The 27,530-nt window shown below is 45.4% G+C and overlaps 1 protein-coding gene across 1 annotated transcript; it reads left to right on the top strand.

Annotated features, from left to right (window-relative positions):
- Window positions 1-456: 456 nt before the first annotated feature.
- Window positions 457-26,930, top strand: LOC139539736 (ATP synthase subunit delta, mitochondrial-like). Its single transcript, XM_071342955.1, has 5 exons — window positions 457-709; window positions 1,678-1,831; window positions 20,020-20,108; window positions 24,449-24,592; window positions 26,794-26,930. The coding sequence occupies exons 1-4, from the start codon at window positions 593-595 to the stop codon at window positions 24,569-24,571; spliced, it is 483 nt and encodes a 160-aa protein (XP_071199056.1). The 5' UTR covers window positions 457-592; the 3' UTR covers window positions 24,572-24,592; window positions 26,794-26,930.
- The last annotated feature ends 600 nt before the right edge of the window (window positions 26,931-27,530 follow it).

Genomic DNA, 27,530 nt, shown 5'->3' with positions numbered 1-27,530 from the left:
CTAATATTACTTATTATTTATAATATTATATATAGAGCTCTAATATTTTATTATATGGGCTATACTTTATATTGAACATTATTATCTGAGCAACCATAGTGGATACTGTAGTATCAGGCTCTGTATTATTTTGCAGCTTTTGGTAAAACAGAATCACACTTTAACTTTGATTTTGTTCACCTTGATGGGTCAGTGATGATTTTATCAATCGTCTCATCAGTGGAGCCTGTTTGACATTCTAACGGCGCCACCCCCTGGCTGTGAAATGTTACACACTACCACATATGCCTTCACTTTTTCAATAAATTTGTCTATTTACAACGGCAGATAACCAAAATATGAAATATTCAGTGTTAAAGATCACACCGAACGAGACACCTTTTCAGATTGAACACTGATGTATACGAATCCTTGGATTGAATGTGTTGCCTCTAGAAAATAACTACATTTCCCGTCATACTTTGAACGCTCATACGGCATTGTGGGTCGGTTCAATCAATGTCCTTGTCCTGTCAGACGCACACTGTTTGACTGGCTTCGCGCAAGGGCTTGGGAATTCGTTTGTACTTGAATTATATTCATTCTAACAAAAATGATGGCAGCCAGGTTTCTCCGTCGCTCTCTCCCTGTATTGAGGCAAACAAGATGCTACGCCGACGCGCCTTCAGGTTCTGCCCAGATGTCCTTCACATTTGCCTCGCCAACTCAGGTAAAATAGTCCGTGGTTGACAAGGCTTATGTTATTGGCCTACGGTAGGTTCCTAGCTAGCTATCTCCATTGATATAACGTCACTCTCTTAATAATAAAGACACATTATCCAACCATACGTATGTAGTTAGCGACAAATGCCTGTGGCGTGCACACCGCTCAATGTCTAGCTAGTTTAACTTGGTAACGTTAGCGTACCTACTTTTTACCTGTGTATGTAACAGTTAGTTGTAAATTGACGCTCGGGCGTGTATATTCTTCCAACCAAGCCTCGCCAAATCAGTTTGGCATGCCTAAATTGTTCTGTGTAACAATGTGTCCCTGTGTTGCCACTTGCTAGCTAACGTTAGATTGCAATAAATAACCTGTTTGACAAAGCTAGTTAACGTTACCACAATGGGTCACAGGCCCTTGCACTTTCTTATTATTTCACCTTGGGACTAGAAATGGATTACAGAACTCTTCAATTGTTAGCAACCATTTCTGATTTAATAATTAGATTGGCTAAATCTTTAGGAGTGTGCAGACTCCACCTTCTTAGTCACCCACATAACTAGCTAACGTTAGCTATTCAGTTAGTTAGCTAGATACACGTTAGCGTTATAGCTAGCTAGATGTCACTGAAGTGCATCTGACAGTAATTTACTAGCTAGTTGGAAACAGTCTTACCTAGTTACATAACTCAAGTCAACATTAAATATGAATTGAAGAGAATTCTGTTTGCTTTTCAACCTGTCAGACAGTAATGGCATTATATAAGGTATAACTGAAATGTACCTTACCAGAACCTCATTGACAACTAAAATATAGTAACATCTCAGTAAATATGCATGGACTTTATCCATTAGAACAATTATCTAGTACTGCATGCAGATACTGTATATTTCCACAGATAATATTCAACTTCAATTCTAAGAAAATCAATAATAGTCAATGTACTGTAATGTATTGTTTTCTCCTTCTCCCAGGTGTACTTCAAGGAGGCCAGTGTGAAACAGGTTGATGTGCCCACGCTGACTGGCGCTTTCGGTATCCTCCCTGCCCACGTCCCCACGCTGCAGGTTCTCCGGCCCGGAGTGGTCACCGTGTTCAACGATGATGGCTCCGCAACAAAGTTCTTTGGTGAGATTTTGCTTGATGGCTCAGTGGTCTGATAACCTCATATGATTTTATGCATCAAACGTAAAGGGCAAAGAGGAGGCGCATCAGTGTACCGGTTGGCCGCATGGGGTGTGAGTAGCTCTGTTTTGTACTGTCAACTGTGGTTATATGTAGAAACCAGATTACAAAGTTTTAAAGCAAGCCTCTTGATTAATCAAGTCCCCAAGAAACTGGGAGAGTGAGCAATCTGTTTGTTAAACAGCGCCGCAACATAAATCCAACAGACCATTGCCGCCTTCGAAGGAAATGGCAACTTGGAGACGCAAACAAAAGTTATGAACAGTTAAATCTGTCCAGGGAAACATAGCTTTAATACTCTCAATGCACACCAAAACTGCTACAATTGTTGGGGGGAAAATTAGCAGATTCGCTCAAAGACAGAGGATATTGTGTCATACGCACAAACAATGCGTGCGCATGAATTAACAAAATTAGCCTTTTGGGAACAAGGTTGTGAACTTTAGAAGAATTGGACCAGCAAGAAAACACAATCCGATGTAACATGAGAGTATTGTCCTAACCAGAAGGTTAGGAAAAAGGAGACCTTCCAGCAACTTGGTCAAACTGATATCAGAGGAACTTGTCGTGGGTATATCACCAGAGGATCTGGAACCATACCATTGGATCGGAGTGAAACAGAAGAATGCAAAATACCCACTCATGGGTATCATCAAACTATGGAACTATCAGACCAAAGTCAAGGGGGAAGTTGGTCAAAATCCAGGGCCAGACTATTTGATTTGTCCAGGACCTGTCTGCTAAGGAGGAAAGAACTGGGAGCTGGAGAGGGACATGTTTGGCTTGTGAAAGTGGGCAAGAAGGATTTATCTATAAACAATCATTATATTTTCCTTTATTGCTATGTCAAACAAGATGTTTGATTTAGGTCGCCTGCCAAAATAAGAGTTATTTTTGGGGGTTTGCTCTAATATAGCATGATTTCTATTGCTATCTGAACTCCAGAGTTGACATCTGAATGAATGAAATCTGAATGACAATGAAATCTGGGATGTCTGAGGTGTTTACCAGGTTTATTTGCAGTGTTTTTCTTTTTCTTTAACCTGTAGTTGTTTAAATTAAAATATCATATTCTGGCTTATGTTCAGAAATGTTATTTTCTTTCTTGTAAATACTTTATGGGCTTTTTCTAACATTTAGTGTTTTAAATTTTTTATTTTATTTTTTACTTTACTCAGATTTAACTTTAACTGAGTATGAGATTATCATTCCCCTAAAGTTTGCATAAAAAGGATCCCAAATTATGTAATCTGTCTGCTTTCCTCTGTCTACATTGGTAATGGTAAAAGGTCTTTATTTTTATGTTTACGCATTTAAGAAATGGAGCTCTGTTCGTTCTCCTTATTCTGTCGCTAAGTGCATTTTCAACAGCATTTTCTGTTGGTATAATTCTGCATGATACAGGAGAATGATCCTATATCATGGTTCTTTGAAGACTGTATATTTTTTGGAAATACGTCTTGGTACGTTTTTATAAGGTAAAGAAAATACAATTTCTGAACTTAACAATTTTAAAAGCTTCTATAGTTTCTTCAGATTTATATCAGCAGACCAAGAATCACTAAAAATAGATATCACCCAAAAATAAATATTATGCGCTGTTAAAAAGTTCTCAAGGCGAAAGTATGGACTGCTTTCCCGTAGAATTTGAGTTGACATTCTGGGACAGAAGAAGCGACCCTATTTACTCAAATGACGTCACTCAAGTCAGTGCTTCTGAGTTCCATGTATCAAACCGTTATATTAAAACCAGGAAAATCTGGAGTCCTCTGCAGCTTTAAGACCCATAAGTGGCAACCAAAAGAATGAAACTCATAAACAATGGCAAGTCTTACCATACAAGAACATGTTTCAATATAATAGACTAACAAAATTAATGTAGTTTTATCAATAATGGTTGTTGCCGAAAAGGCTTTCGACAGGCTTGAATAGCCTTTCCTATTCTAATCTTCAACTTTTCAGCTCAAATGATACATTTCATAAAAATACACTCTGATTTTAAACTGCTTTAGAAATGGGCACGAGACAGGAATGCCCTCTCTCCCTCGTCCTATTTGCACTGGCAATTGAACCGCTTGCAGAAAGAATTAGACAGGACCCAAACGTAACAGGTATTGGTAAAGATGAATATAAACTAAGCTTATTTTCCAACGATATAACTGACTGATATTAAACTCAATGCCCCCTTTTTTTTTATATATATTTTGAAAATAATTTTATATCCTGAGATGATAAAAAAATAAACTATAGGAAAAAGACAACCTCAGGATCTACAGCAATCCTTCAACACTAGAACTGCCTGGCCTTTCAGGCTATAAGTACCCGCTAGAGAACATTGCCGGGCGTCTACTTAAGCATATGCATCAGATGCATATCATCCTGAAAGGTGCAGCAAACATAAGCGCCAATGCTTAATAAATAAAGGATTAATAGCATGAATAAATAAACTGCAAAAAAACAAACGTCCCTTTTTCAGGACCATGTCTTCCAAAGATAATTCGTAAAAGTCCAAAACTTCACAGATCTTCATTGTAAAGGGTTTAAACACTTTTCCCCATGCTTGTTCAATGAACAATTAGCTGGCTACATAGCCGTCTTTGTATCCAAGATAATTGTGTAGTCTAGAGTAATTGTCGAGGTTACCTAGCCAGCTACACTTTCAAACAAAGTCAACAACGCAGCCACTGCTAGCTAGCCTATTTCACCAGCCAGCAGTACTATATCATTTTAGTCAATAAGATTTTTTGCAACGTAAGCTTAACTTTCTGAACATTCGAGACGTGTAGTCCACTTGTCATTCCAATCTCCTTTGCATTAGCGTAGCCTCTTCTGTAGCCTGTCAACTATGTGTCTGTCTATCCCTGTTCTCTCCTCTCTGCACAGACCATACAAACGCTTCACACCGCGTGGCCGCTGCTACTCTAACCTGGTGGTCCCAGCGCGCACGACCCACGTGGAGTTCCAGGTCTCAGGCAGCCTCTGGAACTGCCGATCTGCGGCCAACAAGGCAGAGTTCATCTCAGCCTATGCTTCCCTCCAGTCCCTCGACTTCTTGGCACTGACGGAAACATGGATTACCACTGATAACACTGCTACTCCTACTGCTCTCTCCTCGTCTGCCCACATGTTCTCGCACACCCCGAGAGCTTCTGGTCAGCGGGGTGGTGGCACTGGGATCCTCATCTCTCCCAAGTGGACATTCTCTCTTTCTCCCCTGACCCATCTGTCTATCGCCTCCTTTGAATTCCATGCTGTCACAGTTACCAGCCCTTTCAAGCTTAACATCCTTATCATTTATCGCCCTCCAGGTTCCCTTGGAGAGTTCATCAATGAGCTTGACGCCCTGATAAGTTCCTTTCCTGAGGATGGCTCACCTCTCACAGTTCTGGGTGACTTTAACTTCCCCACGTCTACCTTTGACTCATTCCTCTCTGCCTCCTTCTTTCCACTCCTCTCCTCTTTTGACCTCACCCTCTCACCTTCCCCCCCTACTCACAAGGCAGGCAATACGCTTGACCTCATCTTTACTAGATGCTGTTCTTCCACTAATCTCATTGCAACTCCCCTCCAAGTCTCCGACCACTACCTTGTATCCTTTTCCCTCTCGCTCTCATCCAACACTTCCCACACTGCCCCTACTCGGATGGTATCGCGCCGTCCCAACCTTCGCTCTCTCTCCCCCGCTACTCTCTCCTCTTCCATCCTATCATCTCTTCCCTCTGCTCAAACCTTCTCCAACCTATCTCCTGATTCTGCCTCCTCAACCCTCCTCTCCTCCCTTTCTGCATCCTTTGACTCTCTATGTCCCCTATCCTCCAGGCCGGCTCGGTCCTCCCCTCCTGCTCCGTGGCTCGACGACTCATTGCGAGCTCACAGAACAGGGCTCCGGGCAGCCGAGCGGAAATGGAGGAAAACTCGCCTCCCTGCGGACCTGGCATCCTTTCACTCCCTCCTCTCTACATTCTCCTCTTCTGTCTCTGCTGCTAAAGCCAATTTCTACCACTCTAAATTCCAAGCATCTGCCTCTAACCCTAGGAAGCTCTTTGCCACCTTCTCCTCCCTCCTGAATCCTCCTCCCCCTCCTCCCCCCTCCTCCCTCTCTGCTGATGACTTCGTCAACCATTTTGAAAAGAAGGTCGACGACATCCGATCCTCGTTTGCTAAGTCAAACGACACCGCTGGTTCTGCTCACACTGCCCTACCCTGTGCTTTGACCTCTTTCTCCCCTCTCTCTCCAGATGAAATCTCGCGTCTTGTGACGGCCGGCCGCCCAACAACCTGCCCGCTTGACCCTATCCCCTCCTCTCTTCTCCAGACCATTTCCGGAGACCTTCTCCCTTACCTCACCTCGCTCATCAACTCATCCTTGACCGCTGGCTACGTCCCTTCCGTCTTCAAGAGAGCGAGAGTTGCACCCCTTCTGAAAAAACCTACACTCGATCCCTCCGATGTCAACAACTACAGACCAGTATCCCTTCTTTCTTTTCTCTCCAAAACTCTTGAACGTGCCGTCCTTGGCCAGCTCTCCTGCTATCTCTCTCAGAATGACCTTGATCCAAATCAGTCAGGTTTCAAGACTAGTCATTCAACTGAGACTGCTCTTCTCTGTGTCACGGAGGCGCTCCGCACTGCTAAAGCTAACTCTCTCTCCTCTGCTCTCATCCTTCTAGACCTATCGGCTGCCTTTGATACTGTGAACCATCAGATCCTCCTCTCCACCCTCTCCGAGCTGGGCATCTCCGGCGCGGCCCACGCTTGGATTGCGTCCTACCTGACAGGTCGCTCCTACCAGGTGGCGTGGCGAGAATCTGTCTCCGCACCACGTGCTCTCACCACTGGTGTCCCCCAGGGCTCTGTTCTAGGCCCTCTCCTATTCTCGCTATACACCAAGTCACTTGGCTCTGTCATATCCTCACATGGTCTCTCCTATCATTGCTATGCAGACGACACACAATTAATCTTCTCCTTTCCCCCCTCTGATAACCAGGTGGTGAATCGCATCTCTGCATGTCTGGCAGACATATCAGTGTGGATGACGGATCACCACCTCAAGCTGAACCTCGGCAAGACGGAGCTGCTCTTCCTCCCGGGGAAGGACTGCCCGTTCCATGATCTCGCCATCACGGTTGACAACTCCATTGTGTCCTCCTCCCAGAGTGCTAAGAACCTTGGCGTGATCCTGGACAACACCCTGTCGTTCTCAACTAACATCAAGGCGGTGACCCGTTCCTGTAGGTTCATGCTCTACAACATTCGCAGAGTACGACCCTGCCTCACGCAGGAAGCGGCGCAGGTCCTAATCCAGGCACTTGTCATCTCCCGTCTGGATTACTGCAACTCGCTGTTGGCTGGGCTCCCTGCCTGTGCCATTAAACCCCTACAACTCATCCAGAACGCCGCAGCCCGTCTGGTGTTCAACTTTCCCAAGTTCTCTCACGTCACCCCGCTCCTCCGCTCTCTCCACTGGCTTCCAGTTGAAGCTCGCATCCGCTACAAGACCATGGTGCTTGCCTACGGAGCTGTGAGGGGAACGGCACCTCCGTACCTTCAGGCTCTGATCAGGCCCTACACCCAAACAAGGGCACTGCGTTCATCCACCTCTGGCCTGCTCGCCTCCCTACCTCTGAGGAAGTACAGTTCCCGCTCAGCCCAGTCAAAACTGTTCGCTGCTCTGGCACCCCAATGGTGGAACAAACTCCCTCACGACGCCAGGTCAGCGGAGTCAATCACCACCTTCCGGAGACACCTGAAACCCCACCTCTTTAAGGAATACCTAGGATAGGATAAAGTAATCCTTCTAACCCCCCCCCCCTTAAAAGAGTTAGATGCACTATTGTAAAGTGGTTGTTCCACTGGATATCATAAGGTGAATGCACCAATTTGTAAGTCGCTCTGGATAAGAGCGTCTGCTAAATGACTTAAATGTAAATGTAAAAATGAACGATAAACAATTAATGAACATGCACCTGTGGAACGGTTGTTAAGACACTAACAGCTTACGGACGGTAGTCAATTAAGGTCACAGTTCTGAAAACGTAGGACGCTAAAGAGGCCTTTCTACTGACTCTGAAAAGCTCCAAAAGCAGGGTCCCTGCTCATCTGTGTGAACATGCCTTAGGCATGCTGCAAGGAGGCATGAGGACTGCAGATGTGGCCAGGGCAATAAATTGCAATGTCCGTACTGTTAGACGGCGCTACAGGGAGACAGGACAAACAGCTGATTGTCCTCGCAGTGGCAGACCACGTGTAACACCTGCACAGGATCGGTACATCCGAACATCACACCTGCGGGACAGGTACAGGATGGCAACAACTGCCCGAGTTACACCAGAAACACACAATCCCTCCATCAGTGCTCAGACTGTCCGCAATAGGCTGAGAGAGGCTGGACTGAGGGCCTGTTGTAAGGCAGGTACTCACCAGACATCACCGGCAACAACGTCGCCTATGGGCACAAACCCACCGTCGCTGGACCAGACAGGAATGGAAAAAAGTGCTCTTCACTGACGACTTGCGGTTTTGTCTCACCAGGGGTGCTGGTCGGATTCGCTTGTATCGTCGAAGGAATGAGTGTTACACCGAGCCCTGCACTCTGGAGCGGGATCGATTTGGAGGTGGAGGGTACGTCATGGCCTGGGGTGGTGTCTCACAGCATCATCAGACTGCCTGCAATGACAAGCTCAATCTCAATGCTGTGTGTTACAGGGAAGACATCCTGCTCCCTAAAGTGGTACCCGTCATGCAGGCTTATCCTGACATGACCCTGCAGCATGACAATGCCACCACGCACAGAATGAGCAGTATGGATAATTTCCTGCAAGACAGGAATGTCAGTGTTCTGCCATGGCCAGCGAAGAGCCTGGATCTCAATCCCATTGAGCACATCTGGGACCTGTTGGATCGGAGTGTGAGGGCTCGGGCCATTTCCCCCCCCACAGAAATGTCCGGGAATTTGCAGGTGCCTTGGTGGAAGAGTGTGGTAACATCTCACAGCAAGAACTGGCAAATCTGGTGCAGTCCATGAGGAGGAGATGCACTGCAGTAGTACTTAATGCAGCTGGTGGCCACACCAGATACTTACTGACTCTTGATTTTGCCTCCCCTTTGCTCAGGGACACATTATTCCACTTTTGTTAGTCACATATCTGTGGAACTTGTTCAGTTTGTCTCAGTTGTTGAATCTTGTTATGTTCATACAAATATTTACACGTTAAGTTTGAAAATAAACGCAGTTGACAGTGAGAGGATGTCTTTTTTGAGTTTATTAGTGGGAATATATGTGTTTGGGGAAAAAAAAGTTATTTGTTAGTCAAGGATATGTTTTGTATAATTCTACTGTCCTAGAAAAACAAGGTCTAGAATTTATTTTAGTTTCCTTTACAATAAAAACATTAGTGTAATCCATTTGATCAACTTTATTTGTAGATTTGATTAGTTAAACAGCTTCTTTTGACATGGTAGAAACAAAATCTATTAATATAACCAGACAGGTGCCCAAGTTAAATTTATTTTCTGTATTCCTAAACAAAAGCACCAGTGCATGAACAATTGTAAGGGATGAATTACATAAATGGCATATTTTTGCTTAGTAGCCAGAGCAACGCTGCTGTGTGAGCTCTTGTGCTGAATGCATGGACAGCGCGCATATACTTGCAAAAAGTGACATTTGGAAATAGAGCTGCACCTCTTGAATTATGACAAAGGTAAGTGTCATAGAAACACCAGATTTTGCTTTCTAATACTATATAGAAATCAATGTTTTACCTGCATGTGACTCTGAAGGAGGATTTGATCGTGAAGATCCTTTCCTGCATCTTTAAATTTAAAGGTGCGCCCATCTCTTTATGTACAATTTGACAGCTGTTAAGCCTAATATTGTCACTCATCAGATTGTCAATTTAATCTTGTCTATAGGCTCTCTTATTGTGTGAAATTAGTTTTGATGTGCAGGCTAACTGGCATATTTTGATTCCCGCTCAAGTTGGATTGTAAGGCGTGCGTACTGGCGGTCGAGAAGTCAGGCGCAGGAGAGCAAAGACTGTTCCAACGGCGCAGTTTAATGATAAAAGTCACTGTGAACAAAACACAATAATCATAATGGGACAAAACCCCAGACATAACATGCACTTACAAAAAAACAATACCGGAGAAGGACATGTGGGGAACAGAGGGTTAAATACACATGTGCTTCTACACCTCCATTGCTTGCTGTTTGTGGTTTTAGGCTGGGTTTCTGTACAGCACTTTGAGATATCAGCTGATGTAAGAGGGGCTATATAAATATATTTGATTTGATGTAATTGATGGGATTGAAACCAGGTGTGTTGGGAAGACAAAAACAAATGGAAAATAAAAGGTGGATCGGCGATGGCTAGAAGACCGGTCCGAACAAGGAGAGGGACCGATTTCGGAGGAAGTCGTGACAGTACCCCCCCAACGCGCGGCTCCTGCAGTCGGCACCGGGGACGACCCGGAGGGCGAGGCGCAGGGCGATCCGGACAAAGACGGTGGAACTCCTGCAGCATTAATGGGTCCAACACGTCCTCGACCGGAACCCAGCACCTTTCCTCCAGACCGTACCCCTCCCACTCCATGAGATACTGAAGGCCCCTCGCCCTGAATCCAGTATGGAGCGAACGGAGTACGCCGGGGCCCCCTTGATGTCCAGAGAACCTCCCGCACCTCAGACTCCTGGAGCGGGCCAGCCACCACCGGCCTGAGGGGAGACGCATGGAACGAGGGGTTAATACGGTAATCGGGTGGAAGCTGTAACCTATAACAAACCTCGTTCACTCTCCTCAGGACTTTAAATGCCCCACAAACCGCGGTCCCAGCTTCCGGCAGGGCAGGCGGAGGGTTGCAAACACCGGGGCCTCACTGCGGTGGCGATCTGCGTTCTCCTTTTGGCGCAGCACGGCCCGCTGAAGGTAAACACGGACAGCCTCCCATGTCTCCTCTGCGCGCCTGAACCATTCGTCCACCGCAGGAACCTCGGTCTGACTCTGATGCCATGGCGCCAGAACTGGCTGGTACCCCAGTACGCACTGGAAGGGAGAGAGGTTAGTGGAGGAGTGGCGAAGCAAGTTCTGTGCCATCTCGGCCCAGGGCATGAGCGCCGCCCACTCCCCCGGCCGGTTCTGGCAATAGGACCGCAGAAACCTGCCCACATCCTGGTTTACTCTCTCCACCTGCCCATTACTCTCGGGTTGAAACCCTGAAGTAAGGCTGATCGAGGACCCAGGCGCTCCATGAACGCTTTCCAGACCCTAGACGTGAACTGGGGACCTCGATCAGACACTATATCCTCAGGCACCCCGTAGTGCTGGAAGACGTGCGTTAACAAGGCCTCCGCAGTCTGTAGGGAGACCGGGCAGAGGGAGGAGACGACAGGACTTCGAGAACCGATCCACAACGACCAGGATCGCGGTGTTACTCTGTGAGGGTGGAAGATCGGTTAGAAGATCCACTGACAGGTGCGACCAAGACCGTTGTGGAACGGGTAAGGGGTGTAGCTTCCCTCTGGGCAGGTGTCTAGGAGACTTACACTGGGCGCACACCGAGCAGGAGGAAACACAAACCCTCACGTCCTTAGCCAAGGTAGGCCACCAGTACCTCCCGCTCAAACAGTGCACTGTCCGACCGATCCTAGGATGGCGTGTGGGCCCAATAGATCAACCGGTCACAAACATCAGACGGGACGTACAGACGGGAGCGGGCTCTGCATGTAACGCCTGCCCAATGTCCGCGTCCAGCTCCCACACTACCGGCGCCACCAGGCAGGAGGCGGGAAGTATGGGAGTGGGATCCATGGGCTGCTCCTCTGTGTCATACAGCCGGGACAATGCGTCTGCCTTCACGTTCTGGGAGCCTGGTCTGTAGGAAAGGGTAAAAAACATGGCCCACCTTGCCTGGCGAGGGTTCAATCTCCTACCTGCCCGGATGTACCCCAGATTGCGGTGGTCAGTCCAGATGAGGAAAGGGTGTTTAGCCCTCAAGCCAATGTCTCCACGCCTTCAAAGCCTTGACGCAGCCAACAGCTCCCGGTCCCCCACATCATAGTTTTTCTCCGCTGAGCTTCTTCGAGAAGGTACAGGGGCGGAGCTTCGGTGGCGTACCCGAGCGCTGAGACAGCACAGCTCCTATCCCAGCCTCGGACGCGTACACCTCCACTATGAACGCCAAAGAGGGATCTGGATGGGCCAGCACGGGAGCCGAGGTTAACAACCCTCAGGTGACCAAAAGCCCTGTCCGCCTCAGCCGACCACTTCAAACGCACCGGGCCCCCCTTCAGCAGTGAGGTAATGGGAGCCACTACCTGACCAAAACCCCGGATAAACCTCCGGTAGTAGTTGGCAAACCCTAAGAACCTCTGCACCTCCTTTACCGTGGTGGGAGTCGGCCAATTACGCACGGCTGAAATGCGGTCACGCCATCTCCACCCCTGAGGTGGAAATGCGGTACCCTAGGAAGGAGACAGACTGCTGAAAGAACAGGTGCTTCTCAGCCTTGATGTACAGGTCATGCTCCAACAGGCGACCAAGCACTCTGCGCACCAGGGACACATGCTCGGCGCGTGTAGCGGAGTATATCAGAATGTTATCAATATACACCACTACACCCTGCCCGTGCAGGTCCCTGAAAATCTCGTCTACAAAGGCCTGGAAGACTGATGGCTTATTCATCAACCCGTACAGCATGACGAGGTACTCAAAGTGCCCTGTGGTGGTACTGAAAGCTGTCTTCCACTCGTCTCCCTCCCGGATACGCACCAGGTTGTAAGCGCTCCTGAGATCTAGTTTGGTGAAGAAGCGCGCCCCGTCCATTGACTCGATCGCTGTGGCTATGAGCGGTAGCGGGTAACTATACCTCACAGTGATCTGGTTCAGACCCCAATAGTCAATACACTGGCGCGAACCTCCCTCCTTCACAAAAAAGAAACTTGAGGAGGCGGGTGAAGTGGATGACCGAATGTACCCCTGACGCAGTGATTCAGAGACATGTTTCCATAGCTTCCGTCTCTGCCTGTTACAGGCGTGACTCCTGGGAAGTGCAGCGTCTACCAGGAGGTCTATCGCGCAATCGTCCCGTCGATGGGGTGGTAATTGAATTGCCTTTTTAGAAAGGCGAGAGCCAAATCGGCATATTCAGGGGAAATGCGCACGGTGGAGACCTGGTCTGGATTTTCCACCGTAGTAGCACCAACGGAAACCCCTAAACACCTCCCCGGGCACTCTCATGACTACCCCGTGAGAGCCCTCTGTGGCCAAGAAACAGTGGGGTCATGACAAACTAACCAGGGTAGGCCTAGCACCACGGGAAACGCAGAAGAGTCAATAAGGAAGTGACTAATTCTCGCCTTGTGACCCCCCCCCTGTGTCATCATGCCCAGAGGAGCGGGGGCCTCCCTGATCAACCCTGACCCTAATGGTCGACTCTCTAAGGCGTTAACGGGGAAGGGTACAGCCACGGAAATAATGGGGATCCTTTAACTAAGGGCAAACGATTTATCTATAAAATTCCCATCCTCGCCTGAATCGACGAGCGCCTTATGCGGGGAAAACTCAGGGAAAGTGACATACACACACATGTGCAACAGAGGGCTCTGGGTGAGAATGGTACCGGCTCACCTGGGGTGGTGCCAGAGCACCCTGCCTGCTGCCTCGATACCCAGAGGAACCAACCCGGCACTGACCGGCAGTGTGACCTCTGCGGCCACAGATGGTGCACGAGCTGGAACCCCCTCCAGTCTCCCTGCACACCGCCCCTCCCAGCTCCATGGGTATTGGAGAGGGGGTGTGAGGGGATGGAACCAACAGACCCTGATTTGAACGTCCGTGGGTAGCCAGCAGGTTATCCAGCCGGATGGACAGGTCCACCAGCTAGTCGAACTTGAAGGTGGTGTCTGCAGGCCATCTCCCGACGGACGTCCTCGCGCAGACTGCAACGATACTGGTCGATCAGGGCCCTGTTGTTCCATCCCGCTCCGGAAGCCAGGGTCTGAAACTCCAGGGCAAACTCCTGGGCGCTCCTCGTACCCTGCCTCAGATGGTAGAGGCGCTCACCTGCCGCTCTACCTTCGGGCGGGTGGTCGAAGACTTCCCGGAAACGGCGGGTGAACTCCTCAAACTGGTCCAACACTACATCTCCCTCTCTCCACACGGCGTTGGCCCACTCCAGGGCTTTCTAGGTGAGGCACGAGACGAGGGCGGACACCCTCTCACGGCCCAAAGGAGCCGGGTGGACGGTTGCCAGGTATAGGTCCAGTTGTAATAGGAACCCCTGGCAGTTCGCAGCCATCCCATCATATTCCTGGGGAAGGGAGAAACTAATCCCACTGGGACCAGGAGAAGGAGGGGTGCGTAGTGGAGATAACGGTTGTGCTGGTGGAGGCGCTGGGAGAACTCCCTGTCTCTCCCAGCGGTCCATTTTCTGGACTACGCGGTCAATGGCGGTGCCAAGATGGTGGATCATTGCTACGTGCTCCTCCACCCCTATACCTGGGGTACCTGCTCCTGCTGACTCCATAAGTTTGGTCTGGTATTCTGTAAGGCGTGCGTACTGGCGGCAGAGAAGTCAGGCGCAGGAGAGCAAAGACTGTGTTCCAACGGCGCAGCTTAATGATAAAAATCACCGTGAACAAAACACAATCATAATGGGACAAAACCCCCAGACATAACGTGCACTTACAAAAAAACAATACCGGACAAGGACATGTGGTGAACAGAGGGTTAAATACACAACATGTAATTGATGGGATTGAAACCAGGTGTGTTGGGAAGACAAAACAAATGGAAAATGAAAGGTGGATCGGCGATGGCTTGAAGACCGGTGACGTTGACCGCCGAACGTCGCCCGAACAAGGAGAGGGACCGACTTCGGAGGAAGTCATGACATGGATAGAGTCAAAGATATGTCTTGCATTATTTTAAAGGCCTATTGCAACAGTATGTTTTCATTTCTATTAGGATACATTTGATTTTAGTTATGGTTACAGTAAATAAAACAATCCTGTAACTGCTTATTTTTAGAAAGTTAAACGTAAAAGAGAACGGTATCAACCCGCAAGGCGCGCTGTCAAATGTATTTGTTGCTGATTTTAATAGGCATAATTCACTCATTACACAATTTATCTTTCGAAGTTTAAATCAACCTCTAATCAACGGCCAATTTTAAATTTAATTGTGAAGTAACGTGCACAATTATCACCTGTTCATCCATTTGTCATTCAGCGAGGAGTGCGACACACTAGCGCCTGGATGGGTACCAACAACCTACAGCACATGATATCTAAAGGCGTCCTAAAATTCAGAATCAAATGGCATAATGATCCATAGTATTTCTGAAATTCGCCCACATGGAAATCCTGAATGCATAGAAACTGTAAATGACTTAATATGAAATAACATTTCAATGACAGAATTAAAAAGGAATTTGACTGACCAATGTAGACATTTACAAATACAGCTGAAGTCGTATGTTTTATTTCTTTCGTCACATTCCCAGTGGGTCAGAAGTTTACATCCATCAATTAATATTTGGTAGCATTGCCTTTAAATCTAACTTGGGTCAAACGTTTCAGGTAGCCTTCCACAAGCTTCCCACAATGTTGGGTGTATTTTGGCCCATTCCTCCTGACAGAGCTGGTGTAACTGAGTCAGGTTTGTAGGCTTCCTTGCTCGCACACGCTTTTTCAGTTCTGCCCACAAATTTTCTATGGGATTGAGGTCAGGGCTTTGTGATGGCCACTCCAATACCTTGACTTATTTGTTCTTAAGCCATTTTGCCACACATTTGGAAGTATGCTTGGGGTCATAGTCCATTTGGAAGACCCATTTGCGACCAAGCTTTAACTTCCTGACTGATGTCTTGATGTTGCTTCAATATATCCACATAATTTTCCATGCTCATGATGCCATCTATTTTGTGAAGTGCACCAGTCCCTCCTGCAGCAAAGCACCCCCACAACACGATGCTGCCCCCCCCCCCCCCCGTGCTTCACGGTTGCGATGGTGTTCTTCGCAAGCCTCCCCCTTTTTCCTCCAAACATAATGGTCATTATGGCCAAACAGTTCTATTTTTGTTTCATCAGACCAGAGGACATTTCTCCAAAAAGTACAATCTCTGTCCCCATGTGCAGTCGCAAACCGTAGTCTGGCTTTTTTTATGGCGGTTTCTGCGCAGTGGCTTATTCCTTGCTGAGCGGCCTTTCAGGTTGTCGATATAGGACTTGTTTTACTGTGGATATAGATACTTTTGTACGTGTTTCCTCCAGCATCTTCACAAGGTCCTCTGTTGTTCTGTGATTGATTTGCACTTTTATCACCAAAATACGTTCATCTCTAGGAGACAGAACGTGTCTCATTTACATTACATTTACATTTTAGTCATTTAGCAGATGCTCTTATCCAGAGCGACTTACAGTAGAGGGCATACATTTTATTACATTTTTTACATACTGAGACAAGGATATCCCTACCGGCCAAGAGCAGACGCTCTTATCCAGAGCGACTTACAGTAGAGTGCATACATTTTATTACATTTTTACATACTGAGACACGGATATCCCTACCGGCCAAACCCTCCCTACCGGCCAAACCCTCCCTAACCCGGACGACGCTATGCTAATTGTGCGTCGCCCCACGGATCTCCCGGTTGCGGCCAGCTGCGACAGAGCCTGGGCGCGAACCCAGCCCAGCCTGGGCGCGAACCCAGAGACTCTGGTGGCGCAGCTAGCACTGCGATGCAGTGCCCTAGACCACTGCGCCACCCGGGACTGTCTCCTTCCTGAGCGGTATGACGGCTGCGTGGTCCCATGGTGTTGATACTTGTGTACTATTATTTGTACAGATGAACGTGGTACCTTCAGGTGTTTTGGAAATTTCTCCCAAGGATGAAGCAGACTTGTGGAGGGCAACAAATTTTTTCCCCTGAGGTCTTGGCTAGTTTTTATTTGATTTTCCCATGATGTCAAGCAAAGAGGCACTGAGTTTGAAGGTAGGCCTTGAAATACATCCACAGGTACACTGCCAATTGACTCAAATTATGTCAATTATTCTATCAGAAGCTTCTAAAGCCATGACACAATTTTCTGGAATTTTCCAAGCTGTTTAAAGGCGCAGTCAACTTAGTGAACGTAAACTTCTGACCCACTGGAATTGTAATACAGTGAATTATAAGTGAAATAATCTGTCTGTAAACAATTGTTGGAAAATGTATGTGTCATGCACAAAGTAGATGTCCTAACCAACTTGCCAAAACTATAGTTTGTTAACAATACATTTGTGTAGTGGTTGAAAAACAAGTTTTATTGACTACAACCTAAGTGTATGTAAACTTCTGACTTCAACTGTACATGCAACTTTTATCACAAGTTTGAGCAGAAATCTTTTGGACATCAGAGCAATGTGGAGGGAGTCAGAAAATAATACTAAAATGATGGGTCAGATATATAAAAAACCTTGCAGAAAGCCTATCCAACTGAAGATGGAGTGTTGGAACATAATTAACTAAATTAAAGTTAACAAAAATGTAAGCTCTGTATGTTTCAAGAGATAGGAAATGGGTTGGACCGTACTTTTCTCATCAATCATTTTGAAACTTTTGCTTCACTGGAAATCAAGTGATCCTCCATTGTTGCGACTGTGGAAGAATCAAATGCATTATTATTTGAATATTGAAAAGGTTGTGGGTAACCAAGGCAGTGGAGCAGTTCGAGGTCATATGGAGTAGTCTTGCAGGTGCTGGCAGCATGTGGGTCTGGGCAGGGGTGATGTTGTTGATGTTTGTGTGCGTATGTTTTATAGTGTGTAAAATCTCTTATCACACACAAGTCTATGCTGTGAGACCAGGATGCTTTTCAGGATCGCCCAATCCACAACACAACCCATAGGCTCTGTCCCTAACCTCTAGCCCCTTGAATGAGCTCTAACTAAAAGGGTTAGAGTTCGATAGGTGTAGCAACATGGTGGGAATTCCACTGTTCTTAACCCTTTATAAAATGGTGGGTGAGTCTGTCTGACCTCTGACGTTTATGGCAAGAGGGACTAGTGGTCTCACCTAAAATGTATTTGATTCACTACGGCTAGATTTTTCCTCTGACACCCATATGTGTACAAATACCAGTGTGTGTGGTAGGCTGATACATCATTTTGGAAGCTTTGATTACATTTTTAATGACCTTGTGGTATCAACTTAAGTATCTGATTAATAAAAGCAAAGATTTCTAAGCTACTTCCGTACCAAATGGGGACAGTGCTTGCGCATGCCTTCTGTGTTTCTAGGTGATCGCAATGGTCAGTTCCATATCAATAACTGGCCATTTTAATGTGGACAATACGGCAGGGGTCAGTCCTGTCTCGAATTGTGGGGAAGACGATGACTGCATCCTTGACCTGGAGAAATATAACTTAGCCTACATTTGAAAGTGTTACGCTACTTCCCCTGCTTTGAAATCCACTACAACAAAATGGCACATTTGCAAAAGTGTCTGCACTGATCATTTCTAAAGGGTGTATGTGAAACGAGGTTAGGGAGTAGAAATAGACGGTAGTATGAATATCTATCGTTATGTGGATCCATACCAGTATACCTTAAGACTACATATTGCCCGTCCTTACTTTAAAGTCCCAGTGCAGTCAAACTTGTATTTTTCCAGTTTTATTTATATAGAGATACACCTCTCTCCATTCACGGCGAGGTTGGAGTAATACTGTGCAATTCTGAAAATGTATAATGCCCCTTTTTGGTGTAAGAGCTGTTTGTAAAAATAAAAAAAACTGCCTGAAATTTCAGCCTGTTTTGGTGGGATGGAGTTTTGGCATTTCTGGTGATATCACCATGCGGTAAATTATTTAATAAGCAAATAACAGTTCAAACCCATCTACTAATAACCGCTCCTTTTCAGTTTTCTCCACTCAAACCCAGTCCTAGCAACATTATTGCCTGATTGTTCTTTGCTATTTTTTACAATTTGTATTTAATTAATCACAAAGGGCTTTAATTGTTACCCAGAAATGATTTGATATTGAGAACTGCTTCATTGGACCTCTTAACATGGAACTTCCAGCAGGGGTCAGGCCTGTCTTGAATTGTGGGGATGACTGCATCCTAGACCTGGAGAAATCTGACTTAGCGTAACACTTTCAAATTGTAGTCTACTTCCCTGGATTCAAATCAGCTAAAAGAAAATTCTGCATGTTAGTGACAGCACTGAACTTTAAGAGACTGTTGCAGTCTGTGCATGAAGGCAATGCATTTATTTAATTTCAATCGAGTAAGTTGTCTACATGGGGCTGGGTGGTATATTTGATTTATTTCACCTTTATTTAACCAGGTAGGCTATTTGAGAACAAGTTCTCATTTACAACTGCGACCGGGTGCTGCTATGGTGACCAGTGAGCTGAGAACGCGGGGCTTTACCTAGCAGAGACTTGTAGATGACCTGGTGACGAGTATGAAGCGAGGGCCAGCCAACGAGAGCGTACAGGTCGCAGTGGTGGGTAGTATATGGAGCTTTGGTGACAAAACGGATGGCACTGTGATAGACTGCATCCAATTTATTGAGTAGAGTGTTGGAGGCTATTTTGTAAATGACATCGCCGAAGTCAAGGATTGGTAGGATGGTCAGTTTTACGAGGGTATGTTTGGCAGCATAAGTGAAGGATGCTTTGTTGCGAAATAGGAATCTGATTCTAGATTTAATTTTGGATTGGAGATGCTTAATGTGAGTATGGAAGGAGAGTTTACAGTCTAACCAGACACCTAGGTATTTGTAGTTGTCCACATATTCTAAGTCATAACCGTCCAGATTGAATAGTGATGCTGGACGGGCGGGCAGGTGCGAGCAGCGATCGGTTGAAGAGCATGCATTTAGTTTTACATGCATTTTAAGAGTAGTTGGAGGCAATGGAAGGAGAGTTGTATGGCATTGAAGCTCATCTGGAGGTTAGTTAAGTGTCCAAAGAAGGGCCAGATGTATACAGAATGGTGTCGTCTGCGTGGAGGTGAATCCGAGAATCACCAGTAGCAAGAGCGACATCATTGATGTATACAGAGAAGAGTCGGTCCGGTATGATGGGTGGGTGGCTGGCTGAATGGAATAGGTTGCTTTACTCAAATTCTGTCTTTTTCAGTGAGCAGCGGGTCAATCACAGTGAATGCAGACTCCTCGGTGCAGCTGCTGGCTGAAGAGGCTTTCCCCCTGGACCAGCTGGATGTGGCTGTAAGTATCCAGCACCCACTCATAGACCTATTTATTATCTCTATGGCAATGGGTGGGCAACTCTTGTCCTGCAGGCCACAGGGTGGGCAGGCTTGTCTTCCAGGCCACTGCATCACACCTGATTCTAGTAATCAACTAATCATAGTTGTATAGTTGGACTGGGGTGTATTCGTTACGGGAACCGTTTACCATTTAAGAACCAAAATGAAACGGAGGTTCCTACCTGAATTTATCAAATAGAAACTCTCATTTGCGTTTTCCTTTTGTAGTAAACGTTTTCTGTTGCTAAACGTTTTGCAACAGACAAAATATTTTGCAACAGCATCGGCGAAATGATTACACCCCTGGGGGCGTATACAATTCTATTGCGAAACATATTATTTAATGGAAGCAAACAACTGATGGACCTACCTGAGTTTGTCGTGTTCTTTTTTTCAACTTTTTGGCCAATGGTTACACACCTGGTGTAGTGTGTTAGAGCTGGGCAGGAAGAAGGGAGGGATACCTTACGTTTCCTGTGCCAATGGGAGCAGATTGCCCTTAAATCATTGAACCAGAGCACTCACAAGATGCTCTTCATCAGAGCAATAACAATTTCATGAATATTTCCCATCCTCTACATTAGGATTGCTTTGTTCTCTGAAAAGCTAGGCTAGAGTTGTGATTGGCATCATTCAGCCCATGCAGTCAGTCATTGATTGAAACCCCTTTTATAAAGATGTTAACTGTGTGCAGCTCTGCTCAGTCAGACCTTAGCCATAGTTTTGCAAAAGGAAACCTTCCATGAAATGACGAAATCCCTTACTCAACAGAATTCTGCACAGCATTGGCTCAAATGTCAGTCAAAATATGTATTTGTGTGAAATGTCCCTAAGGCCATGTTGCTCTTTACTATTCACAGCCCCATCAGCCGACTAAACACGTTCATCGTAGAGGAGCTCCCCCCCTCCCTCTTTCTCTCTGACCCTGTCCAAGAAGGGCACATACTGTCAAGTTGACTCCAAAGAAATGGATTACTTTTTTTTCTTTCTCTGAGAACAATGCACAGGAGAAACCCTGCTGTTAATAAGGCAGGAAAGGTCAGTCACTGTTGAGTTATAGCAGATGTGCCAAGTTCCCACTGGGAGACCTTTAACTCCCAGCTATGTTTGGCATTTCTATGCTTTAATCGCTACTGTAACAAATGGGCCTTTCACAGGAAAGAGGAAATGTGAATTTGTAATGCTAGTCTCTCTCTTCCAGGCCTGCCAACATGCACACAATTTCAGGTTAAAGTACGCTGGAATGAAAAACTAGCCTAAAATTGGCTTCTCGTTGGCACCTTGTGGTTTTTGACCCAACTGTCTGAAGTTGGAACTGAGCCAATCGGAAGACTTGGGCGAGGAGAAAAAATCTCTAGCTCTACCCTCCTGCCCCCCCCCCCCCAGTCTTAATACTGTTTTGCTCCCTCGAGCTCCACTTCGTCCATTTATACCACTGTGATGAAAATAGATAGGGAAAATGGACAACGAGCCTTTTGCTAAATACTTTTTCCATAATTGGGTCTTAGTCGAGCACAACCACTTATTTCGTACTTGTCTCCTTCGCTAAGGCATCATTACGACGAAAGTAGTTAGCTACGGCGTTTAGTAAACTAAGAGAATACTTTCTTGTGAGCACTTAATCTCCGCAACAGTAGGTGTGAGCGCGTTGGCGAGAAAGGAAACGTGGTGTTGCGATAGTTCAATGCGCATTGCTGCATGGATGGAAACAGACATGGCAGAGAGCTGTTCTGCTGATACCGTCCTTCACAAAAAATCATGTTTGCCTTCCTTAAAAAAAAATATATATATATATATATATTAGCCCCCTAGAGTCGCTGTCTGCTCCCCGTGTGAAACGAATTAGCATAATTAAAGAATCCCCATCAATCTTGTCAGTTTAAAATATTTTTTGCATGGGCTGCGTCTCAATCCACCACATCTGCCGACGTTGCCCGTCTGCGGTGAAAGGTGACAGAACTAGAGCGGTGTTCTCACAAAAAAGTTTGTAGAGTCCGAAAGATCTGGCTCCCATGAACAAGATGTCAGTGAGAGCCTCATGATAGTGCTCTATGACCCCCACAAGCATTATGGGACTCGTTTTGTAGTCGGTACAGCCGATCTGCCAACTTCTGTATGTAGTGTCCAAACAGATTGGGCACACGTTAAGTTTGCTGAAAATTAACGCAGTTGACAGTGAGAGGACATTTCTTTTTTTGCTGAGTTTATATATGGAGATATTTTAATGCCTAAAATAAGGGGTTAAATGCTTGTCAGAATAAATACAAATAGTGATCCTTATCTATCAGCTATAGGACAGACACTTCAGAACAAACTTCCTATTTCCATTATTTATTTATTTTATCGATGTATGAAGCTGTTATTCAAGGTTTCTATGGGCGAATGGCACTAAGGCCAAATTCTATGTTTCATCAAATAAAAACAGTTCTGATACTTTTTAAGGGGTCCTAAAATTCCAATTCCAATAGTCATACCATGGATCATTTAGCGATCTTAAAACAATTCCATATTGTCTTAATAGACACCGCCACGGCTTAGATTCTATTAATGTATTTTTTGTTCACACTTATTGCCTGTTGTGCAATTCAAGGACCTAAATAAAAACGTTGACACAATTATAAATTAATATTTCGAATATTATCTTGTCAAAGGTATGTTTACTTCAACTTTTGACAGCCTATGGATTTTCCGAAGGCACAATTGTATTTTTCCTACACTTTGATCTAGTAAAGCAGAAACGTACCAGGTTTGTTTAAACTTCCTATTCAATTAGTCTATCTTGCAAGGAGAGGACATGTTACGCTGACCATATTACCGCCACACCGGCGGTCACAAGTTGTGACAGCGGTCAAATTCCCTGTGACTGACTGTTTAGTCACGGTAATTAGGCTTCTCCAAGCTCTGATGCTGCTGCTGGTCATTAGTACCCAACTTGCTAACTGCCTAGTACTCAACACACTATCAAATTGGTTGTTGATCATAGCTAGACAACCATTTTCAGGTCTTGCCATAGATTTAAGTCCAAACTGTAACTCAGCCACTCGAACATTCACTGTCTTCTTGGTTAGCTACTCCTGTAAAGATTTGTCCTTGTGTTTTTGGTTATTGCCTTGCTGAAAGGTGAATTTAATGTCCCAGTGTCTTGTGGAAATCAGACCGAACCAGGTTTTCCTTTAGGATGTTGCATGTGCTTAGCGCCATTTATTTTTTTGTCCTGGATAAATTCCCTAGTCCTTAACGATTACAAGCATACCCATAACATGATGTAGTCACCACCGTGCACGAAGATATGGAGTGGTACTCAGTAATGTTGTATTTTTGGGGCAAATCCCCTAGTCCTTAACTATTACAAGCATACCCATAACATGATGTAGTCACCACCGTGCACGAAAATATGGAGTGGTACTCAGTAATGTTGTATTTTTGGGGCAAATCCAATAATGCTTGGTGTTCATGGAAGAAAAAAAAGTGAATTTCTTTCATGTTTTTATGCAATATTACTATAGTGCCTTGTTGCAAACAGGGAGCATGTTTTTGGAATATGTGTAAAATTGGCAAATGTCTACAATAGGCTACTAATGATGTGATAGTCAGTTCACCAATGACAAGGCATGTTGAGTGAATGGTAGTAATCACACCTAACTTGATGGATTAGGTCAGGGATGGAGATCTGGAACAAGCCCATAGGCCTAGTTCAGTTTCATAGTACAAATTGCCTACAGTAAACTAGACTACTACATTGCATCCAGTAATTGAATTATTAATTAGAATAATCATTACCCCTACATTTAACCTAGAACAATGAGTTACTGATACCACCTCAATTTCATTTAGGATTAAACCCACTGAAAACTGTTTGTTTGTCTGGCAGAAGCATAAAGAACAGGCTGTCCTTTTTTTGTACTATGTTCTTTGCTCAAAGATTCATCCGTACAGGATTGGATTATGCAGCTTTAGCATCGCTGAAGCAGTGTTTCCCCAAACTATGCTTACAGGGACCCGCCGCCTAGCTCTGACCCTTGTCTAAGGCTGTGTTTACTCATGCAGCCCAGTTCTTTTGCCAAATTATTGGCATTAGAGTTGAATTGATTGGTCAAAAGACCAATGGTGAAACATTTCAGAATTCGGCTGCCTGTGTAAACGCATCCCAAAAACTATTAGCCTTAATTGGTTATTCAGTTGAATGTAAAAAAAATTGACTGGTACTGTGCTAGCATATTTAGTATGCATGATGTCCAGCACTTCGTAGTATGGATATTGGGATATGGTTGTTGTGTATCTGACCTCTCTGATCTTTAGGCTGCCAAGGTCAACTTGGAGAAGGCCCAGTCTGAAATGGCGTCTGCGTCTGACGAGGCTGCCAGGGCCGAGGTCCAGATCAACATAGACGCCAACGAGGCAATCGTCAAAGCCCTGGAGTAGGCCGTGCGACTGGTCTCTGTGGTACGTATTGCAACCATGTACCTCTGTGAGGTGGTAGAAGTGTAGAGAATATGAGCTTCACATCTGATCTAGACGCTGTTGGAAAAGCTTTAAAATGCATCCAATCCTCGCTCATATCCTCCTTGCGATCAGTGTGTATTTTAGCGATCAGTGTGTATTTTAAAGGCTTACACTTGCCGAGCTAATCGCCTACCAGCTATTTTTATGAAAGCAGACAACACATAGTGACTTAATGGGTGATGACGTGTTATGCACATTTCAGCCACTAGGTGCAGAGTAGATCTTGTTACCAAGCTTTGACGTTGGCTAACAGAATTGCCATCATGCGTTCTGTTTGAAGGAGAGATTTCCATGACTTGATCACTGATCTCATGCAAGTGAGTTCAGAGCTTGTTTCAGTATGGGCAGCGCTATTGAGTACTTTCACCATTTTGAAGTAGTCAACTAGGTGGGACCATAGAGAATGATAGAGGCCTCTGGTAGCCAAAAGGCTTTATTGGCATGGGTAGCGCCATTGAAGGATTATAACGTTTTAATGTAGTCAACTGGGTTGGACTCTCTACTTCATTGTCTGATCCATCTTGGTGACCCTGTTGGAGTCATGTCCAACCGGGTCATCAGGAGGGATCGGACAATCAATTTTCAGCGAACTGAAAAGAGCGACCCATGGATATGTGTGCTTTGGGGACCTTAACAAAATGTGACTGGCTGAACGGGTGTTGTATGTGGAGGACGAGGGCTGCAGTAGGTATCACAGATGGGCGGGGAGTGAGCCCTAAGAGGGTTTTATAAATACGCATCAACCAGTGGGTCTTGCAATGGGTATACAGAGAAGACCAGTTTACAGAGGAGTATAGAGTGCAGTGATGTGTCCTAATAAGGAGCATTGGTGGCACATCTGATGGCTGAATGGTAAAGAACATCTAGCCGCTTGAGAGCACCCTTACCTGCCGATCTATAAATGACGTATGGTCATCTGAATCTGGGTTAGTTTGGCAGCTGGGGTGAAAGAGGAGCGATTACGATAGGGAGAACCAAATCTAGATTTAATCTTAGCCTGCAGCTTTGAGATGTGCTGAGAGAAGGACAGTGTACGTTTGAGCCGTACTCCCAAGTACTTTTATGAGATGACTACCTCAAGCTGTAAACCCTCAGAGGTTTGTAAACACACCTGTGGGGAGAGGGGCATTTTTCTTACCAAACCACATGACCTTTTGTTTTGGAGGTGTTCAGAACAAGGTTAAGGGTAGAGAGCTTGTTGGGCACTAAAATCTTTGTTGTAGAGCATTTAACACAAAATCTGGGGAGAGGCCAGCTGAGTATAAGCCTATCATCTGCATATAAATGGATGAGCGTGTCTTATTGCCTGAGCTATGTTGATGTAAATTAAGAGCATGGGGCCTAGGATCGAGCCTTGGGGTACACCCTTGGTGACAGGCAGTGGCTGACACAGCAGATGTTCTGACTTTATACACTGCACTCTTTGAGAGAGGTAGTTAACAAACCAAGCCAAAGACCCCTCAGACACCAATACTCCTTAGCCAGCCCACAAGAATGGAATGGTCTACCCTATCAAAAGCTTTGGCCAAGTCAATAAAAATAGCAGTTTTTTGGTGTCAAGTTTCAGGAGCTCCTTTAGCACCTCGGACTAGGTGACTGCCTGCAGAGAGAAACTTTGTAGAGGGGCAGGGGAAAAAGAGGGAGAAGCATCGGGTATAGTTGCATTAGAAGGGGTGGGAGATGAGGAAATATTGGACGGACAAGGAGGCATGGCTGATGCATAGGAATCCTGACTTAATGAAGTGGGGAATTGAGCTCAGCCATGTGGTTGTTACTGACAAGAAGCACATCAACTTTAAGGGACATGGGCAGCTGTGAGGAGGGTTTATTTTCTTTAGCCGTTTTCCAGAACTTCTAGGGGTTAGACCAACAGAAGTGGAGTAACTGCAGCGGCTGGACCTGTTTTTTATATTTATTTGTGTTTTCTTTATGGGGGCGTGTTTTATTTACAATACCACTGAAAATATCAAAGGTCCAAGTGTCCTCGACCGAAGGGATCAAGCTGAGTCTATTCCATTTTATCTCTATGGTTCAGTAAGTATTTGAACAGGGTCTTTAGCACACCCCAATGTTATGTCAGACTGTTTTTATTTCTGGATGACTGTGTACTTAACGTAATCATATTTTCGCCTTTGTTCCAGGTGTCGTGTTGGTATAAAGGAAATGAAAATTCTCCAACTGTTTCCCGGACCAGTCAAGTCAGTAACTGCAAGATCTCATGCTTGCTTTGTACAGTGGAATGAAATGACCAATAAATGTATTTGGATTTAACTGCCAATAATTCTGTATTTTTGTACCTTTTTATGTAGGATTCAATGACTGGTATTGTGTGCTACATTTTGTAAGGGAAAAGAGACCAAACATAGTACAATGTGTACAATGTATTTTTCCTGTATTTTGTGGTTATACTTAATGCAGTTCTCCTTTCCGCCACGTGGTGACAGTGTTTTCGTAGACCAGTCACAGCAAGTAGCAAATGGAGCGAAGTCTGTTCCATTGTGGTGAGACAAACCCATTAAACCAAGGGTAGCTGTTATAATCACCTTTGTTGTTTTGGCTATGTTGTGATTTCTCAAGCGTTATAATTAATTTATTGAAGGCATCAAATGTTATTTTTGTCCATACTGATTTTGGTGGTATGCTTGATTTTGTTTCTCATTTTGTCAGCAGGTGGTTAGCTTTGGTGTTACTCAATGTCTGTAATGTATGTGGGGTGGGGGGGGGCTGTTGACCGTTTAAAGATCTCCATCACTCTCTCTTTGTCTCTCGGTGTGGGCATGTTCTGTGAGTCAATATGGTTACCTCAGGTTTCTTTGGTGCTACCTATTAAAACAGCAAGTAGTGTAAAAAAGGCCTCTGGTCTCAACCATAGGTTTCA

This window comes from Salvelinus alpinus, chromosome 15 (genome assembly GCF_045679555.1).
Source record: "Salvelinus alpinus chromosome 15, SLU_Salpinus.1, whole genome shotgun sequence".
In the NCBI taxonomy this organism is placed as follows: domain Eukaryota; kingdom Metazoa; phylum Chordata; class Actinopteri; order Salmoniformes; family Salmonidae; genus Salvelinus; species Salvelinus alpinus.
This window is presented reverse-complemented; position numbering and strand designations above follow the sequence as displayed.